The 21,126-nt window shown below is 36.1% G+C and overlaps 3 protein-coding genes across 3 annotated transcripts; 2 read left to right on the top strand and 1 right to left on the bottom strand.

Annotated features, from left to right (window-relative positions):
* The first annotated feature begins 2,543 nt into the window (after nucleotides 1-2,543).
* Nucleotides 2,544-4,043, top strand: LOC147389411 (scopoletin glucosyltransferase-like). Its single transcript, XM_086419771.1, has one exon. The coding sequence runs from the start codon at nucleotides 2,544-2,546 to the stop codon at nucleotides 4,041-4,043; it is 1,500 nt and encodes a 499-aa protein (XP_086275897.1).
* Nucleotides 4,044-8,491: 4,448 nt separating this feature from the next.
* LOC147389412 (polyubiquitin-like) lies at nucleotides 8,492-13,192 on the top strand. Its single transcript, XM_086417902.1, has 2 exons — nucleotides 8,492-8,636; nucleotides 11,465-13,192. Exon 2 carries the CDS (start codon nucleotides 11,465-11,467, stop codon nucleotides 12,842-12,844), a length of 1,380 nt encoding a protein of 459 aa, XP_086274028.1. The 5' UTR covers nucleotides 8,492-8,636; the 3' UTR covers nucleotides 12,845-13,192.
* A 665-nt stretch (nucleotides 13,193-13,857) lies between these two features.
* On the bottom strand, nucleotides 13,858-18,135 carry LOC147389413 (peroxidase 47-like). The gene is made up of 4 exons (XM_086417903.1): nucleotides 17,868-18,135; nucleotides 15,799-15,987; nucleotides 15,542-15,704; nucleotides 13,858-14,463 (listed from the first exon to the last, which is right to left on the bottom strand). Exons 1-4 carry the CDS (start codon nucleotides 18,081-18,083, stop codon nucleotides 14,066-14,068), a joined length of 966 nt encoding a protein of 321 aa, XP_086274029.1. The 5' UTR covers nucleotides 18,084-18,135; the 3' UTR covers nucleotides 13,858-14,065.
* Nucleotides 18,136-21,126: the final 2,991 nt, after the last annotated feature.

A 21,126-nucleotide genomic window follows, 5' to 3' on the forward strand; every position in this document is an offset into this window, starting at 1 on the left:
CCTTGGATGGATCCGAATGACATCAATTTGACCCTTAATTGATTTCAAATCTTTCTAAGTTAGTCATGGTAGCCTGATTTATAAAGCAAGTTCATTCTTGTAACAAATTTGACCAAGTAAAGGAGTTTCTGTAATACAATTGCGACCTATAGGTCTGCTTGTAAATCTCTCATTATATTTTATATGGAATGAGTCCATCATCCATGCTAGTATTTTTTTAAATGATGAGGGTTTCAAACCTATAGGCCCAACAAATAAGGACGAGGCAATTGGCCTCTTAAAACACTAGACCTCGTCCAAATCCCTCAAGAACATGCATATCCCACATATCATGTAAGTCAGGATAAATTCTTGTACGTGGCCGACAAGGGGGTTTGAACTCAAGGCCTCTCATTTTTTTGAGAGATGTCTTGATCGCTGTAGCCAATGCTTAGTTAGTGACATTGTTCTTTTATTGATCCGGAGTTTTAATTTTTAAGAAAAATCATGATCATTTTAACTGAAAGGATATCAAATTTTATTTTTTTATTTTTTTGAATGAAATAGCAAAACCTGTTACTTTTAAGAATTGATCATAAAGCTATTATTCAAACCTTCAATTCACATATGTGGATCTTGTACATCTTTACTATTATAAAGAGGGAAGATGGAGTATAAGTGGTTCGACGCCAAATTTTGAGTGGCCATAAATGCACCCATTTTAATATTTAAATTTAATATAATCATGATCATTTTAGTAAAAAAATCAATAAAATTGCAACACACATGTTGCTTAGTTATCAAATTACAAAAGTATCTTTTTTATTATATAGAGTCCGTGATTTTCTAATGGCATGGGCTAGAACAACAGATTTTCTTGAGATACATAATTATACATCTACATATATATATATGCAGTTGTATATCCCGAGAAAAATAATCTATGGTTCTAACATATGCTACATCAGAAAAGGAGTGCATGGGGGTGCATCAAAAAATCATTATTCTATTATATAATCTTCAAAACTCTTTAATTACTATCTTAATAAACAAGTTATGTGTGTTTGCACACGTCACCTTCTAATATAAATGACAACATCATCAATGCAAATACAACATATTCATATTTTCCACGTTATCTCTCACCGCCTATTAACTTATGGCAAACCATGAAAGCTTAGACCTTGTCATACAGTTCACATTTCAAAAATAGAAAAAAAAAGAAATTCTCCGATTTCTTGAGAAAAGCTTTGCGTTCAAAGTCCAGAAGAGTAAAATTTGATCTCCACCCAAAAAATTGCAATTTGAACATTTATTTCTGGCCCATTAATTAACGATATCCATTTCAACTAAAAGTGGTTTAATTAATTTTTAGTGATTCAAACATGCTCCTTCATGCAGTGGTTGATATTAGATATACCCCCTTTACTTTCAAATTGATAATATGCCCCCTTGACCTAGATTTTATTGGAGAGACTGACTAAATGACCTCATCTTCAACATCGACTAAAAACCCCTTAATTCTCCCCTTCAAAACTAGTACAATTATCTTCATCAATTCAATGTTATTGTAAAGTTTTGTTCCCTTGTATTCAATCTTAAGATTCTATCTCTTTCAAGGAGCATCAAGGGTCACGACTTTAAGTCAAAGACAAAGGCATTTAGGTCATTTCCATGAGTCTAATTGCAAATAGGGGTTTGTTATCATTTTGAAAACTCACTCATAGAAAGCATATGACTTGTTTTTTATATTGATCAAATCGTAGAAAGCATATCTAAATCACCCATTATTGTTATTGTTTATTCAATGGCAATTCAACTCACTCATAGACTTTAAAATTGGTTGGATTCAAAATGCATATCAAGTCAAATACTTTTAAAAGAAGTTGTATTATTTTAAAACAATAGTGATAATATGACTTGTCAGGTGGCATAATCAAATAACTCCATGACGTGATAAGTTTAAGTACCCCAGATTTGTATTTCTTGTGATACACGATTGCACATTTTCATAAAAAATGTATCCTAAGATAATTTTATATCTTGAAAGATACAAATCTACTGCTCTCAAACTTATCCACGTGCCATGGAGTCATTTGAGTATGCCACATGGTGTGTCATATTATGAGACTCATTTTAAATAGTCATGATAATTTGATCACCCCCATGTGGCATAGTCAATGGGGTTACTTGACATAATAAGTTTAGGAATCATAATTGGAGTTAAAGCACTTCGAGTTATCAATCAAGCCGTCCACGTAATCTAATTTATTTATTCTCTAATCAAAACATGCCACGTAGACACCGTTCCTATCCTAGATAGTGTTGCCTTGCCAAGTTTGCTAAAATGTTAAAGAATGATGTAAAAATTGTCACTATCTATCTACCTTCCAGTCAGAAGTGAGAACTTGTGTGTTTCATAATCTACCTATCAACTCCACTGAGTCTCTCTTTTCTTCCAAGCCAAGCAAACTTTGTGTTTGTGTGTCTAGCTTTCTATTTAATTTGACAAGGAGGAGAGTTGAAAACAAATTCTAGAATTCAATACATATTAGACGAAGACGATGTCTGCTCATATACTTGTGGTTCCCTTTCATGGACAGGGCCACCTCTTCCCTTCCACCGAGCTTTGCAAACACCTCTCTCACCTGTTAAATTACAAAATCACCCTCGTCATTCCTTCCTTTCTCTCATCCTCTCTTCCTAGTCACTCTCTCTTCCAAATCATCGAGCTCTCATCCGAAAATGACCCACTCGACCACCATCACCATCACCATCACCATCACCATCCAGGTCCTGGCATGGCTCAACCCTTCTCCGATCTCTTAGCTATCCTTTCCAACGGTCCAGATCCTCCGATTTGCGTCATCGTCGATGTTATGATGAACTGGATCAACGATTCTTGCCGCCAATTCAAAATCCCAATCGTTAGTTTCTTCACCTCTAGTGCGTGCTCTGCAGCCATGGAGTTCTCCTTGTGGAAACTTAGACCGGAAAATCTGACACCCGGCGAGACTCGTATGCTTCCTGGCTTACCGGAAGATATGTGTGTCACATTATCCGATCTGGATCATCGGAGGCCACCACCACCTCCGGCTGGAGGATTTCTGCAGCCACCACCAGGACCACCGTATAGACCTGGCGGCCATCGTCCTTGGCTTTCCCAAACAGAGGGATCGGTCGCCTTGATGATCAATACGTGTGATGGTCTGGAGCGTCTATTTATTAACTTCATGGCTAAGGAAACGGGAAAGCGGGTCTTTTGTGTGGGCCCGCTATTACCAGAACAGTACTGGCAATCCACTGACTCACTGGTTCACGATCGCGAGTCGAGGTCCAAACGAGATTCTAACATCAGCGAGGACGATGTTAAGGAATGGTTAGATTCGAAGCCACGTGGATCTGTTTTCTACGTGTCTTTCGGTACTGAAGTTGGTCCCACAGTAGAAGAGTTGGTAGAGTTGGCAGTAGCGTTACAAGAGTCAAACCGGCCTTTCATCTGGGTTCTCCAAGCACACGCTGGTCGACCACGACTAGGACCTCCCGGTCTACCCGGAAACAATCCAGGTTCTTTCATCCCACCAGGTGGTTCACATGAACCGCCCACTCCAAACGAAACAAGCGATTTCTTGCCAGAAGGATTTGCGAACCGGGTTGAAGGGAAGGGTTTAATAATTCGTGGATGGGCTCCACAACTTTTAATCTTGAGCCATCCATCAACGGCTGGATTCGTATCTCACTGTGGCTGGAACTCGATCTTGGAAGCAATTGGGCGTGGCGTGCCATTGCTGACGTGGCCGATACGTGGGGATCAACACTATAATGCCAAGTTGGTTGTAAGCCATCTAAAGGTTGGCTTGAAGATCAAAGTCGATAGTGGTCGAGCCGAGCCGGTTAAAAGGGTCGATATTTTACTAGGGATGGAAAAGCTAATGGCTGATGATGAAACCAGAAAAAGAGCGGCTTCACTCCAAGCCATATTCGATCATGGCTTCCCAGCGAGTTCAATGGCTTCTTTGGAATCGTTTAGGGATTTTATGAACCAGATTGCTCAGCTGGAATAAACGTGATAGATTACAATAAACAAATATATAACAGAATTTTGGGGGTATTGTTGTAGAATGTTTTACCAAATCGGCCTAGTATTTTGTCGAAATTACCATATCAGCCATAGTCTCTATCTCAAGTCCCAAGACAATCTGAATTACATTCTAAAGAAATGGCCGCTCGCAGAATCTCTAATGATGCGTTAAAGTTACCTGTTACCCTCCAAGTACTAAGACGTAAGATTGTCCGGGGTTTTAATAGCTTGCTTTTAACACCCCAACAAGTTAACACGTTGGTAGTTTTTAGATCATAGATTTTTATTTTTTTTTTAACATTAAAATATTAACCCTCTTTCACTAATTTATACCCTGTCTTATAAACAAAATAGAAAAATGATAAACGCAGGCCGTTGGGTACCCAACTGATATACCTAGGGCACGGAATCGGACATCTTTTTCCTGTGTATCCGATGAAAACAATTTATGATTTTGTGCCCTAGACACGAGAGTCGTGTACCCAAGCGCATACCAAGACTGTGTAAATTCATCACGGCTCAAACAAAAAATGACACATCATCTACCATGGGCTCAAGCCTTCTAATTTTCTCCATCAATTGTATATTTTTTGGATGTACTTGTGGAGTTACTTGTGTGATTATCATGTGAATCTAAACTAAAAAATCATATATCTTAAGGGCATAAAAGTAAATTCATCAATAATGGTTGGACATGTAGGTAATCATTTTAGAAGATTAAAAAAAGGATCTATATGTAGGGGGTGTCAATGGGTCGGTTCTAGTTCAGTTCTTAAGAAAATTAGAATCATAATCACTATATATTTTTAGTTTCGAGTCTTGTTGTTTTTTGGGTCTGACTCTAAAATAAGTGGAAGTAGAACTGCCAAAAATCACAAGTATTCGTCATTTTTAATTCTCAAGAATCAAATTTAAAAAAAAAAACATATTATCCGCAAAGGATCAACTTAATAATAAATTTTCCCACCAAAATTATGATTTAATGACTTCTTTTTTTTCAAAAATTAAAAATTTCTTCTTTACAAGTAATAAACTTTAAGAAGAGATGACCCATTTTAAATTTCAATATTTAGTTTATTTGAAAAATTGAACAACTTTATATAATATATGTTAAATTTAAAATATAGAAAAATCTTAAATCATATATAATATAAAAATAAATGATTAAAAAAATCGATTTTGGGTACCCATTAAATAGAACCTAATGATCCTGGCTCCTATCGGTTCGGTTCCACATTAAACCAAACTCTGATCGGTTCCAATATAAAGGAAACCGGAACCAAGATTTTCCATTTTAGTTCTGGCTCTATTTCGGCTAAAAGGTACCCAATTTGACACCCCTAGGTATATGATCATTTTGATAAATATTTTAGAAAGCATGGCTGATCCAATAATTTGGCATGGAAATATTTCTGTGCTGCTAATTTCCCCAATAGATTGATAATATGGTCAATGGTGAAATACATCACATACTTGGTAATTTTTTTGCTATTTTGGCTCATTGGAAATCAAGATATATATAGCTGTAACAAATAATATTTCTTACACTCAATCTCCAATTTTCATAAAAAAGTCATTATATGTTCTTAACCATTATTTTTTTAAGTATATAACAACGTGCACTCTATGGCATTCTACACACGGACTTCTACACAACTCGTATCTACGATTTTAATATAATAACACACTTAGAATAAATTGAGAAGTGCTTTTTTCTTTTTTTAGAAAGATTAAGGCGGATCCAGACCAACTACAACCTCAGGAAGAGAAAACCTCTACAATCCTCTGCAATGTTAGAAATAAAGTTACATCTAACTTAGAACATCCCATAGAGACTTGGTTAGTAGCAAGAAAATCTGCAGCTCTGTTTATTTCCATGAACACGGGCGGATTTAGAGTGGGGGCAATGGGGGCACTTGCCCCCATAAGAATTTTCAAACCTTTTGTGAAGTATTGAGCTATTATGACATATGATAGTGGTGGATAAAGAAATCTGCCGCTATTGCCCTCACAATTTGTTTTACACTCTTAGTTGCCCTCACAAAAAAGTTTCAATTTTTATGTTGCCCCCACAAAAAAAAATCACAATCTTTTTTGCCCTCACAAAAAAATCTCCACACTTATGTTGCCCCCACATGAGTAAAATCCTGACTCTGCCCATGCATGAACACATGGTTAAATGAGCACCCATGGAACCTTTGTAGGATCTCTCTAATGGAAAGAACTAAATGGAGAACATTCCGAGGAGTATTCCATCGGTCATTAAGGGGCATTGATAACCGTAAGTGAGTCAGTGTGAACCTAAATGTTGAGGCATCCTTTGACGATACACAGCTTGAGCCTTTCAAGGATGGTTTGCATCTCGTGAAAAAGGATCGAGAAGTTGCATGAGAATAAATGTCGAGGAGAAGAGTTATTAACCATAACTAATACTGATTTATTCTAACTGTCGATGAACTAAGACTATGTCATGGACGCATTTCAATCTAATTAAAAGAAAATTTTATAAGACTTGAATAAGATCGAGTGTGGTTTATTAAATTGAATGTTGGATAATCAATAAATATATTCATACATTGAGCACATTAGCGATGATGATGTTGAGATGCATGAGTGGAAGGACTGAATTAAAATGAAAGTGCTCTTATAAAAATGTAAGAGCAACTCCAATATACTTAAAGTGGAACTGTTTCGTTACTAACATATTAAGATTTGGAGTCTTCCTAAGGGTCGTTTTGTTCAAATTGATAACCACATCAGAAATCCAACACCACAGCCCTCTAAGTTTCATCGAACAACTTAAATAAAAATAATAATTTTCAAAAAATAATTTTTTTAACTAGATCCAACGTTTTGAAAATTGACGGCTATCAAACTTCCACATAACTCCCAAACTTAAAAAATGAAATTCAACGATGAAAAATAATTTTTTTTTTATTATTATTCAAAATTCATAGAATTTGGCCCTCTACAACCCTTAAGAATCGGATCATGATTTTGGAATCCAGGAGGTGAGCCCAAGGATTCTTGGTACGGCTAGGGGGACTCTACACTGAAATTAGCCAGCACAACTCTTTTCCTTTTTTATCCTTTTCAAATCTTTTTGGGCCTTATTACACTACCCAGCCCAACTCCAATTCCCAAATTATATCCAAATTTTGAGCCCAAAATTAGGTTAAACTCTGTGGGCTCAACCACATCTGCAAAGTAAATGGGATAAAAAAAACCGTATAGCGAATCAATTGGGCCTAGATCCATGGATCCAAATCCATTTGTCCACTTCCATATTATTGGTCTTTGACCATGAGCCATGAGGTCTTACCTCTTCAAATAAAAAATGTGTAACGATTTTCTAACTCCCTCCTCTGACACACGTCCCCGCTCCCATCACAGAACCATAGATCATTTGCATCGGGATACACAAGAAAAATATTTATGATTATGTGAATCCTGATGCAAATGAACCATAAATCATTTAATCAATATTTTAAATTATAAATAAACCCTTTTGATACATGTGTGTTATCAAGTCTAGATCGGATTGAGGTTGATTGGTATTGATCCAATAAGGGATCAAAATGATTCGGGATTGATCTGATAAGTATCAGATTTGACCTTTATCATATTACATTTTTATCGAATTTCAATATTAAGAATCAGAACCAATCCATTAATAATAGGATCAGGCCATCATATATATATATATATATATAATACAATTTGAGATGGATTTATATGGATCACATGTCAACGTGGCACTCAAATACACCATCAGGCTGCCACATGTATATTTAGAGCATAAAATTTTATGAATTCTAAAAAAATAAAATTGAAAAATATATATATTTTCACAGTAGGATTTAAAATGAAGATTTGACGTCAAATTTGTTTATTTATTTATTTTTATTTTTTTGGGTGTGGCGGGGGGAGAGGGTTCAAGCCCAATCTAGACCACAAAGAAGAGGCTGAGTTACCATTTAGACCAATGGGGTAGTCCATGTGGCTCAAATGTGGATCTCATTCCTTGTTCTAACATGGTTCCTTGATCTATCCAACCTATTCCCACACAATTTATATACTTTCGAAGATATTATTGGATTGTGTCCTTGACAGATCCGAACAAGGTTGATTCAAATCTGATCTAATAAGATATTGGATCGCCTTATCAGAATCCAATACATCGATCCAGACCCGAAGTTATTCTATTAGAACGGATTGGATTTCGGGTCTAGCCCTAGTTGGCGGGTCCAACAAAGACTTTTCAGAACTGAAGCATCGAATATATGTCGTGTATCTGAACAGCAAATTCTCGCTTTCCATGACGTGTTGATTTGCGTTCACTTCTCATAGTTTTCCTTTACTTTAACAAGAAGAAATACTTAGAATAATCCAGATAAGTGTGACACGTGTTTTAATCCTAACGGGATGTGAAGTTTTAACAAGAAGAAATACCTAGAAGGGAGAGCCTATAAATACCTCCGTTTAGGTCCTTTTTCACTAACTTTGCTCATCGATTCAGTTTTGTTTTAGAATTTTGGTGCGCCTTATTTCGTTCGTTCTTCCACAGATTATCAAGGTAGGTTTTCTTTTCTTCTGAAAATTAGGGTTTAGTATGTTTCAATGTGTGAATCTTGAATCTAAGTTCATCGATTTCTCTGAATCTAATATTTATTTTGTTTCTTGTTTGATCTTTGATCCTCGTTTTATTCCTTTGGCAATCGAGATTTTGTTTATTTTCTGTTTTCTTGGCATCGTTATCTGATCTGGATTTGCGATTTGTCTTTATTTCGATCTGTTTTTCTTATTTATTTGAACGCATGAGGATCAAAGGCTTTTCTTTCCTTCAAGATTTTATAGAACTTAATCGTGCTTTTAGTTTCGTTTCGGTTTCGATGCCCTGGATTGCAATTTTTGTTTGTTCGGCTGTTCAATTTCTTTGAATTTATTGCTTTTACGTAAGATGTAATCTTCTTACGTAAGTTTCTAGTTGTTTTGGTTATTTAATTGTTAAATTATTACACTTTCTCCTTCGAAATTGAACTTAGTTTCTTGAGTGATCTTATTGGTAACTGTACTCTTTTTTTTTTTCTTTTTTAAAGGTTTTCTGGTGATTACGTTGGATTGATATATCTATTATTCTCTTAATCGTTAATTTATCTTTTTATCTAAGATAGATTTTCAGCTATGTGAGAACCTCGGGTTTTATCTGAATGATTCTTTATGGTTATTTCATGGCCTATTTTATGTTGGATGAAGGGTTTTACGTGCTTTTTTATTTTCCTTTTGTCATATATATAATATATGGAAAATCCTGGAATGCACAAACGGAGACACAAAGTTGACAAAAGTGATGTGGTGGAGCGCACACATAACCGTAGACAAAGTTGACAAAAGTGATGTGGGTGGAGCGCACACATAACCGTAGATGCTTTTTACTCGTATCTCGTGGAAAAGCATCTATGGTAATGTGACCGACACCTCATCATTTTGTCACCTTTGTGTCTCCGTTTGTGTCACCCCAGCACGACTCATAATATATATAGGGTCAGGATCCGTAGACGCATAAAAGTACTCATAAAATAAAGCTACTCATAAAGCTACAACGTTTTTGTCTCATATGGGCAAAAAGGTTCGGAATGGGCTGATTTTTTGTGAGGATGATCTCTATGGTGAGGGGGTCATCATTGCAAAAAATCAGCCAATTCCAAAACTTCTAACCCCATCAAAAGTGATTTACAAAAAATGGATGGTCAGGAATTCTTCAACTTGTAAACATGGAGCTAGAACGTTCGGAATGGACTGATTTTTGGCAAGGATGATCTCCTCATCATAGAGATCATCCTCACAAAAAATATCCCATTCCGAACCTTTTTGCCCATATAAGACAAAACACGTTGTAGCTTTATGTGTATGCGGATCTTGATCCATATATATATATATATATATATATATATATATGGGTCAGGATCCATGTACACATATATCTAGAACGTGTTTTGTCCTATGTGGGCTAAAAGTTTTGGATTGAGCTGATTTTTGGTGAGGATGATCTCTATGATGAGGAGATCATCATCACCAAAAATAAGCTCAATCCGAAACATTTAATCTCGTAAAAAGTGATTTACAAAAAATGGACGGTCCACGATTCTTCAACTCATAAATATGGGGTTAGAAGTTTTAGAATTAGCTGATTTTTGGTGAGGATGATCTCATCATCACCAAAAATCAGCTCAATCCAAAACTTTTAGCCCATATAGGATGAAACACGTTGTAGATATATGTGTACACAGATCTTGACCCTATATATATAGGGTGCCGTTCTTTTGACAAAATCCTAGACAACATTCTAGACAAACCATTTTGTCTTATATGGGCTAAATTTTTTAGAATGGGCTGATTTTTTGTGAGGATGATTTCTATGGTGAGAAAATCATCCTCACAAAAAATCAGCCAATTCTGAAATTTCTAACCCTAGTTTATAAGATGAAGAATCGTGAGCCGTCAATTTTTACCATTAGTTTGTAACCACTTTTCATGGGGTTAGAAGTTTCAAAATTGGCTGATTTTTTGTGAGGATGATCTACTGACTATACAGATCATCCTCACAAAAAACCAGTCCATTCCAAAACCTTTTAGCCATATAAGACAAAACTTTCTAGAATTTTGTCGAAAGAACGCCACCTATATATATGGACAGTGTCCCATAGAATGGTAAAACATTCTAGACAACGTTTTGTCTTATATGATAAAATAGTTTCATGGGATGATTTTTTGTGAGGATGATCTCTATGCTGAGGAGATCAGCCTCACAAAAAATCAGCCTATTCTAAGACTTCTAACAAAATGAAAAATGGTTACAAACTAACCATAAAAATGAACGGTCCACGATTCTTCAACTTGTAAAGTGGGGCTAGCAATTTCAGAATGGGTGATTTTTTCTGGGGATGATCCCCTTATCATAGAAATCATCCTCACAAAAAATCAGCCCATTCCGAAACTTTTTGCCCATATAGGACAAAACATGTTGTCTATGGAACCCGACCCTATATATATATGTATGTCTCAATGAGATAATTGACCCGACCCTATATATATATATGTGTGTGTGTGTGTGTGTGTGTGTATCAATGAGAGAATTGGGAAATATTACATGAGATTCTATTTTGATACTTTGATCAATATTTATTCTTTGGAGTTTGGCTATTAATTTTTATTTTTAGTTTACTATTTGATCTCAGTTGTGAGAGCCTGACACTTTTCCTGAATGATTTTTATTGTTATATATGATTCCCTTATTGTTTTTTTTTTTTTAATGGATTTTATTGTCTTAATATCACATTGTATATTACCTTCACTTTTGTTTCTAGGTTTCTCAATCTTTCTGTTTACCTTCTGTTGTTTTAGATGCAAATCTTTGTCAAGACTCTCACTGGAAAGACCATTACCCTTGAAGTTGAAAGCTCTGACACGATCGACAATGTCAAGACTAAGATCCAGGATAAGGAAGGGATCCCACCAGATCAACAAAGGCTTATCTTTGCTGGGAAACAGCTCGAGGATGGTCGTACGCTTGCAGATTACAACATCCAAAAGGAATCCACTCTTCATCTTGTTCTCCGCCTGAGAGGTGGGATGCAAATATTTGTGAAGACCTTGACTGGCAAGACAATCACTCTTGAAGTCGAGAGTTCCGACACCATCGACAATGTCAAGACTAAGATTCAGGACAAGGAGGGCATCCCTCCTGACCAGCAGAGGCTTATCTTTGCTGGTAAGCAGCTTGAGGATGGCCGAACACTTGCCGATTACAATATTCAGAAGGAATCAACCTTACATTTGGTTCTTCGGTTGAGGGGTGGTATGCAGATCTTTGTTAAGACCCTAACAGGAAAAACCATCACTCTCGAGGTTGAGAGTTCAGACACTATTGACAATGTCAAGGCTAAGATACAGGACAAGGAGGGGATCCCTCCTGACCAGCAGAGGCTTATCTTTGCTGGAAAACAGCTCGAGGATGGCCGCACCTTGGCTGACTATAACATCCAAAAAGAATCCACCCTACACCTTGTCCTACGACTCCGAGGTGGCATGCAAATTTTTTTAAAAACACTCACTGGAGAGACAAGAACCCTCGAAGTCGAGAGCTCTGATACGGTTGATAGTCTGAAGGCCAAAATCCAAGATTTGGAAGGAGTCCCTCATGATGAGCAGAGGATTATCTTTGCTGGGAAGCAACTTGAAGATGACAAAACACTGGGTTACTACACCATTCGAAAGGAGTCTACACTTCACTTGATCCTTCGTCTTCGTGGTGGCATGCAGATATTTGTGAAGACTCTTACTGGGAAAACGATTACGTTGGAGGTGGAGAGCTCAGATACCATAGATAATGTGAAGGCCAAGATACAGGATAAAGAGGGGATTCCTCCAGATCAGCAGAGGCTCATCTTTGCTGGGAAACAGCTTGAAGATGGAAGGACACTTGCTGATTACAACATTCAAAAGGAGTCTACTCTGCATTTGGTTCTTCGCCTACGTGGTGGGATGCAGATATTTGTCAAGACTCTTACTGGGAAGACCATCACCCTTGAGGTGGAGAGCTCAGACACCATAGACAATGTGAAAACCAAGATTCAAGATAAGGAGGGCATTCCTCCAGATCAGCAGAGGCTTATCTTTGCTGGCAAGCAACTCGAGGATGGAAGGACTCTGGCGGATTATAACATTCAGAAGGAGTCGACTCTGCATCTTGTCCTTCGCCTTCGTGGTGGTGGTACCTGCTGAAACATTTTGGTGTCTGCTGCTCTCACTTCTTTCCGTATTTGGGTTTTAATTTGAAGTTGAATTAGACTTAAATAGTATAATAATCTACTGTTAGTGTTTGATGACGTCTTTCCGTGTTTGGGTTTTAGGGGTTTTAGTTTGAAGTTGAATGAATTAGACTTAAATAGTATAATAATCTACTGTTACTGTCTGGTTGAAGATATGTGGCAATGTTCTTTGCTTTTAGGTAGTTTAGTTACTTTTCTTGATTCTTTATTGGATGACTGTGTTGCTTCCATTCTTTAGATGGTATAATAATGTCTAGTTTAATTCTAATTTCTATGTTGGATTACTGCTTCATTGTGTGGATTTGGTTTTATAATTTGCTCTATTTTGTGTGCAATCTTGGTGGTGTATCAGATTAGCTTCTACCTACCACAAGAGCCCTGCACGAACAATTGTGTCCATCATTAGGTTAGCTTTGGGGGGATCCCGTTCTAATGCTTCTTAGGTGAAGGAATAAATCTTTGAATCATCATGAACTTTACAAGTGTTAGTGAAAGGTACTGCAATGCTCTATTCATTAGGTTTGGTCATGTGAAACAAGGACCGGCATCAGTCTCAATTGTAGGTTTTGAAAAAAAAAAAAAAAGAGGAAGACCGAAAAAGAAGTGGATTGAGAAATTAAGAACGAGTACAGAGTCGTATGATTTTAGATGAAACTCTTCAAAAATAAGGCAGGCTTCTATGATGATGGCTGAAATTGCAGGGGAGATCTTCCTCGCCAGTCACGATGCTCCGAATTCAGCTTTTACCCGTGGTATCTTTTATATATTCCGGACTCCTAGGTAGTTTTTTCTCGAAGATTCTATGGTGGCTTTCACTTTAGTCCCCTTTTGATCCCTCAGGTAGGTCATTCCCCCCCTCCCCTCTCCTCTTCCACTACTATTGCTCTCCCTCCCTGCCCATTATGTGGTGGTTTTCACTCTTGGACCCTTGTCTCTAGGCTCCTGCCTAGGCTTCCTCCCAAGATTTTAACATTAGAAGTGGTATTATTGTATTGGATCCCAAATGCTTTGAACCCGACCAATACACCAAAAGCACTTGAATGTGAGTTGAATGTTAAAGCTTTTACAATACCTATTATTCTCTATAGTACATAATGCTGAGGCTACTCATATCAGGGGGAAAAAAGAAACCCAGGTTACAAGTGTAGAACAAATACTAAAAATTTAAGATCTATTAATTGATGCTGCGGCAAGATTGTCGTACTTCTCCCGTGGTATCTTCTTTAACATCAAGCAACCCCATTTTCACCATTGCTTGTGAGAAATCAAAGAAAAACACGGCTTGGTTCATGGCATAACCGTTCACAATGGCTCTCGTTCTGGGGCTTGTGAATAAAATCTGATCCGAGCTAAGGAGCCCAGAATTTCTCCATAGTGCATTGTAATATGCATTATCGAACATATTTCTTGTACCATCAAATGTTGCCTCAGCAGTGTCACTTGCACTGCATGTTTTTTTCAATGTCTTTGCAAGGTTTGAATCTAGAGTTGGATCCACATCGTGCGTGGTGTCGAAGTTGCTCAATCGGTTCTTGAATGAAGAGCACCTCGCCACGCCTAAAGTATGCCCTCCTATGGAATCGATAGAAGAGTTATTGCTAAATAAATAATGTTTCTCTATTCAATTATATCTCAAAGTCTTTCTTTGTTAGTTTAGGCAACTTTTATATGGGCATGACATTTTTTTCTTATAAAACACTAAACAATGAAATAAAATCTGGTGTCTAGGGGCAGAGATAGCCATTCTATCTTTTTAATGATTGCACCCTAGAGCCACTACTTGGGTGTGAAGAAGGCTCTTTGAGTTTTAAAGAGGCTGGTTATGAGCGAGGGAGTAAGATCAAGAAAGAAATCGAAGATAGCTGCTCCTTTCTTTCTCTTTTTTTCTCCACCTCATTTGGTGTCTATTTATCTTCATACTTGAGTTCGCCCGTGTCGTAGGCATAGACATTCTCTTTCGGGGTTAAGGGAGGCAAAAGAGGGATGTATTATTAAAAAATCTTTGAGATTAAAAGAGTAAAAGAGGGAAACTAGTTTTTAGAGGGATATTATTGAAAAAGGGAGGGGGGAGGAGAGGAAAGATAATAAAGTTGAAGGGGTGAAAAGAGAATGTAATACAATCGGACACACACAAAGGGATGAATGAGACATTTATCCCCCCATACCAATAGTAAATGGTGGGCTCTGTAATTGTATTTTATTATATAATTGGTACGTTACGTACAATTAATTATTTTGCTATTAAAAGTTTGGTCTTTTAATTTATGTGTTAATATCAGTTTCAACACCTTAATCTATATCAATTTTATTTTCCTCTTGAATCTTATGAGAGAGAAGTAATATTTAAAAAGAAAAAAAAAAAAGAAGAGATCTAAGGGATATATATATTGGAAAATGCTGAAGAAACAATAACATGGACATTGATTCTCACATTGCTGACGTGGATGTATTTTCGGAATCATAGATGCATTTCATCGAGATATGAGTGAAAAGCATCTATGACTATGTGTGCACCTCCACATCAGCAATATGAGAATCAATGTCAATTTTAATGTTACTCCAGCACCACGACTCTTTTTTTAAAATACCTTTACATAACCTTCTAAATCTATGAATATTAACCATATACATGAGCATAAAAAAAATTTACCTGACAAAGCCACCATTTCTTGAGCACTAAAACCATGTTGACCAAATATCCTCATGAGTTCTGAAATATTGAATAAGGGAGAGGGGAGTTTAACTGTGTCTTCCATTTTAGACTTCTTTCCATCTTTTCTTCCTTTGGGTATGTTGTATAAGGGACCTCCAGCCTGAACCCAAAATCACCATTAGAAACAAATATTTGCATCCAAATGCACGCGTGTGAAGTTTTAGAATCATAGAAAGTTGCATTATTTTTCGTACCCGAAGTACTGCATCTCTAGCTGCCATTGCAAGAATGTCGGCACAAGAAACAACTCCTGGGCATTGATCTTCAATTTTTTCCTTGGCATCGTCGATGATTTCATAGCCTCGTAAGCTTAAATTTGCCGGAGAGTCCTTTTCTGCTTTGTTATCCTCTGTAGAGTCGAGAAGAACTGATCCATCGCATCCCTACATAACAAAAGGAAATCTCAACTCCAAGAATAAAATAAACATTTAATATTTATATTGGTTAATACATAAGATGACTCTTAATCAAGATTTTACCAAATGAAACTAATTTGTTCTTAAAATAAAATCAGGAAAAATAATAATATATAAGGCTAATGGTCAAAGACCTCCGTCGTTATTTAGGGGGTGTCAATTGTTCTAATTATAGATCTATTGGTTTCTGATTTTGGTTCTGATTATGATTTGATTATAGAACAACCAAATTTCTCAATGGTTATCTGCACGACGCACTCATTTGTGGTATAAAAACCTTCTATTGGGGGTGTCGCTCCCATTCTAAATGTGTGGTCCAGATTTTGAAGTTGTTCCTTGTTTGAATCACTCCAGAATGTTCGACCCCTTCTCCCACACACCCACTCCTAAACGATGAAAAACACATCTCATGTCAATTGAATATTCTTCAAATTGGGGCTTCAATCAACTTTGTTAAACATGTCCCAACCATCCCAATTTTCTCTTAATTTAACATTTATTGGTATTATTCCTTCTTTTTTTTTCTGCCAATGTGTATGTATTCTAATTTTATTTTTCCTAATCTTTTTATTCATCCATCTTAATTCTCAACATTCTCATCTTGTCACAATCACATTCATTTATTTCTTATGAATGTTGTCCAATTTTAGAAGTAGAAGGAAAAAAATTGTAACGTTAATTTCTTAATTTATAATAGTAATGTTGGAGTAGGTGGGGCACATAGTGGTCCATGACTAACAAGCATGGTTTCAAAATACGGTTTGACGTCTGGTGGTGAAATTATCCATTTAACTTGGTTTATATTGATTGATTTATATATATTTAAATTAAAATAATTATAATTTTCTAATAAAATAATATAGATTAGAAATTGTTTAATGATACAATCATGTTTTATTTATATAATAAATATTTAAATTCTAAAAATATTAATTATTTTAACCAAAATCTAAAAACTCCTGGTTAATTCAACTGAGTTTTTCAAAATATCATCCCAGACATCTCGTTTATCTCGTGAGATGATGTGAATGTTTAGACACCGTGTAAATTCGTATAGTTGTTAAATGGACCGATGACTCGGACGAGTTATCTCAGTCCCAGACGAGATTTAAAACCATGCAAACAAGTTGACTTTAAAGTGAGATAAAAAAAAATTAGCTACCAGAAGAGGTCAGATTTGGTTGAACCCAAGAAAAAACTTGATCCCAACAGTATAAACATGAAATTGAACAGTTGGGATATATACATATCTTCATAATATGCTAATATTAATCTCGAAGATAAATTCCGGTAAAATTTGAAAAGTAACTAATAGTTAATTTTCTATTATACACCAATTACAAGATTTGAGAGATTTATCAAAAAATAAAAATAATAATAATAATAATAATTAATTTTCTATTATACACCTGTTACAAAACTAGAGATTTATCATCCAAACTTTCTGTGGTTGAATTTATCTTAACTTATACTGTCTATCACCTTTTGAGATAGATTTTTGAGCAATATTCTCTCTATCGATCGATCTTTTCCATTTTTACAACTAAAATAAGATCATTTAAATTTTACAAGTTCATATATGAGGGTATAAGAGGTATTTAAAAAAAAAATAAAAACTTACCGTTTTGGAAAAAAACAAGTTGATCGACAAAATGATTAAGAAACCATTTTGATAAATATTTTGAAAACACAATTGGAATGGTAATTTACTAATCTTTCTCTACCATTTTGATAAAATATACTAAATAAGTTTCTTTTCAGATAATGAAATAAAAAATAAAAAATTAAAAATTAAAAAGGAGAAAAACTGATAGATACTAAAGATCAACATTTGCAAGTGACAGTACCTCTATAAAGCAATCATGGAAGTGCATTCTGAGAAGTCCTGCTGCAAGAGTTGGATCTGAATCCAAAGCTCTATTAACTGTATGCCTCACCATAATTTCAACTAATGGGCAACTCATATCATAGTAATTCATACTTAGACCATTTACATCAAATCTAACACCACTTATAATTTCTATAACTAAAAATAACCCAAACAAACTAGAAATCATCACCATCTTTATAAGATCAAAAACCAAGAAATACTCAAAAAAAAAAAAAAAAAAAAAAAAAAATCTATAAAACAAAGATACAAGAAATTTAGAGTGAGAAGAGAGGGCGAAACAAGAGAAAGAAAGTGAGGACACTTGATAGACAATGAAGTGAAGGCAACATGTGTATATGTTATGTCTACATATGCATTTGGTCTAGATAAGTCATAAATGGTGGGGAATTAAGGGAGGAATAGTGAAAGTTTAGTGCCCATCATTTTCTTACCTAAAACATAAGAATAATATAATTTTATTTAAAATCGTATACAATATTTGCATATGGCCGACATGTACCAATAAAATATCAACATATTTGCATGGAGATCGAATCAAGGATGTAACATCATTTGAGACAGATAATTGTAGTCTGACGGGGCAAGCAATAACAGCCAATTATTTATAGGAGGTGACACTATATTAAAACAATAATTGTTAGACTTAAAATGCAAGCAAATTTGTGAGGTTAGAAAGCTGTAATCCATGAACTAGGGGGCGGTATGGATACGAAGAAGGAAATTGTAGGCTCCATATTTTTGGTTTCTTTTCATGAGATTTGATTCCAATTTTTGAAGTTTCTTTTCACGAGACTCTCCCTTAAAAATCGACTTCGGTCTGGGCTTTGATCAATTGACTGAGAAAGGGGCATAGCCCTTATAAAGAAATGGAGGGAGCCCCGAACTAGCAGCTGGTGGATCACCACCCAAAGACCCTTTCTTGAGATATGGGGACTAAGAAAGGGCCAATGCGCGGCCATCCTTTCCAACAGTCTTGGCTCAGGATGGTCTCTGGTCGGTAGTACGAGATATACTTGACAGGTTGGCGTAAGGTGGTAATGGGTAGGGTGGTCCAGGCGATGAAGCAAGGGCTACTTGATCCAAGCAGCCCGTGAGGGAGAGACAATCGGAGTAAGGGAGATACGATAGTAGACGAGAGTTTACTTTATTTGGTTCTGAGTCAACCCGGGAAGGACTACTTGCTTTTTCCCTTTATAAATTAGGGTGAACTCAATAGTACTACTGGTAGTTATGGAATCATATTAGTTATACATCAGTATTGCGCCTGGTTCCTCTTCAGTCAAGTATAGTGTTTTCTATCCCATCCCCTTCCCCTTACAGACAGTAAGTCAATGGCCAGGGCTTTGGATGCCCATTAAGACAGTGTTTCAAAAACTTGCAGTTATGATTCATACTCTGCTCATGAAGTAGTGACCGATTGACCAGATCATTACGCCGGTCCCAACAAGTAAGTCATTAAAAGTCATTTAGAACCTGGGCGCACAGCCCTTGTTGGTGATTGGTGAATAGCACTCTGACTTGGCAACCTCCCTTGACTTCTTGTTGTGCTTAGCCAATTATGGAAATGCGCACCGCGTAGTACAAGTACACTTATCAATGCTAATCTTTCACGTAATAATGAGCGGCAAAGAAACAACCCAGTGGAGAAGCCTGCCTTTCAAAAGGTGCAAAAGGGCTTTCTACTCTTTATATATGGGAACTCTTGCCTGAAGTTCTTCATATGCCAATCAATGATTAAACGTATACCCCTTTTTCTTTTAATTGGCTGGCCTTTTCCCTGCCATTATTCCGCTGAAAGCAAACCAGTTGCACTTCGCGCTTTTCCACTCCTTAGTGGGACGCTTGAGATTTTCTTTGTTGGGTTTTAATTTTCTCTTTTTTGAAGTTTCTTATTTTTGATTAAGGGAGTCTCATTTAAAGAGCTCTCCCGAGTGATTTGTTTCCTCTCCTCTCGTAGAATGTTGGACAAACCCACATGTAGAATGATTGAATACACGCCTTCCAAATATGCACCCTACCCGGTACTAGTCCGATGGACCTATTTGTCGAGATCTATGTTACCTGGTTCGTTGGTTCACTTGGTTCAAATTTAGGTTTGTGGGTCGCCACTCTTGAATGAACTCAATTTGTAGAGGTAATTTGTAATAAATATTTAAGTCATTTATGTTAATCTTATAGAAGGAGACTCAGGTCAAGGTGGCATAAAATTAGTTTAAAAACAAAGAGGTGTCCTAAATGTTGATCAAATCTTGTGATTTCTAAAATAAGGATTATCTTTAATATTGACCAAACCATGGGCATCTTTTAAATTTAACAAAATAAGGGGTTTGTTATGTACAATATTTTTAACGAACCCACTACGAATTAAACCTCGAACTAGTTCGATCTGTACTAGGGCTGCAACTTGGACGGATTGGAGGGTAAACCCAAGCTCAACCCGATTATAAAATCTGGTTGAGTTCGGGTTAGCCTAAGTTTAGATAATTTTGGATAGATTGATCGGGTTGGACTCGTTGAATAACATAGTTTTATTTTGATTAGTAAATAAATTTAATATTAAAAATAAAAAGATATAGAAAATAAAAAATAAAAGTACTAGAAAATTAAATTGCATACAACCTTCAAATTCATCTTTGAGAGAATATTTAGACAAATCATACTAAACCAAAGTTCTTATTAATATTAACTAATTGTCTACAAGTCATAATAATAAAATTGAGTAAAAAAGATACATAAAAAATATATATAATTAATATAAAAATATTTATATATCAATATATGGCATCGGGTTGCTTGTACCCTCAACTCGAATTGAAATCGGGTTAAGATATTCTAATCTAAGCTCAACTCATTTTTTACATAACTCGACTCAGGCTCACCCATCTATTAGGTTGAGCCCGGGTTGAGTTTGGGCCAGCCTGCCCAGTTTGCAACCTTAGTTTGTACTAGTTCACGGTTCGCTACTATATTAGCGAGCCAAAGAACATAAATCAGGTTGACTGTCACCGAACCACCTCGTGACTTCTATGTTCAAATGACAATACAAGCGATCCAAGGGATCGGCATGTGTCACCATCCCAAAGATGTGTTAGAACTTGAGAGATGATGATCTATAAATAAGTAATCAACGAAGACAAATGCATTCAATCTTAACTAGTTTACATTTATACCTTATTGAATTAAAAACCAACTTGATTACTGGAATGTTTGATGTG

The sequence above is a fragment of the Akebia trifoliata genome, chromosome 12 (assembly GCF_017979445.1).
Source record: "Akebia trifoliata isolate Shusen 1 chromosome 12, ASM1797944v1, whole genome shotgun sequence".
Lineage (NCBI taxonomy): Eukaryota > Viridiplantae > Streptophyta > Magnoliopsida > Ranunculales > Lardizabalaceae > Akebia > Akebia trifoliata.

Excerpts from the sequence above, each read along its gene's own strand:
- LOC147389411 (XM_086419771.1), top strand. The coding sequence starts at position 2,544 with ATGTCTGCTCATATACTTGTGGTTCCCTTTCATGGACAGGGCCACCTC.
- LOC147389412 (XM_086417902.1), top strand. The coding sequence starts at position 11,465 with ATGCAAATCTTTGTCAAGACTCTCACTGGAAAGACCATTACCCTTGAA.
- LOC147389413 (XM_086417903.1), bottom strand. The coding sequence starts at position 18,083 with ATGGTGATGATTTCTAGTTTGTTTGGGTTATTTTTAGTTATAGAAATT. Across the intron at positions 15,988-17,867 it reads TCCATGATTGCTTTATAGAG|GGATGCGATGGATCAGTTCT; the intron begins GTACTGTCACTT and ends TTTGTTATGTAG. Across the intron at positions 14,464-15,541 it reads AGAAATGGTGGCTTTGTCAG|GAGGGCATACTTTAGGCGTG; the intron begins GTAAATTTTTTT and ends TCGATTCCATAG.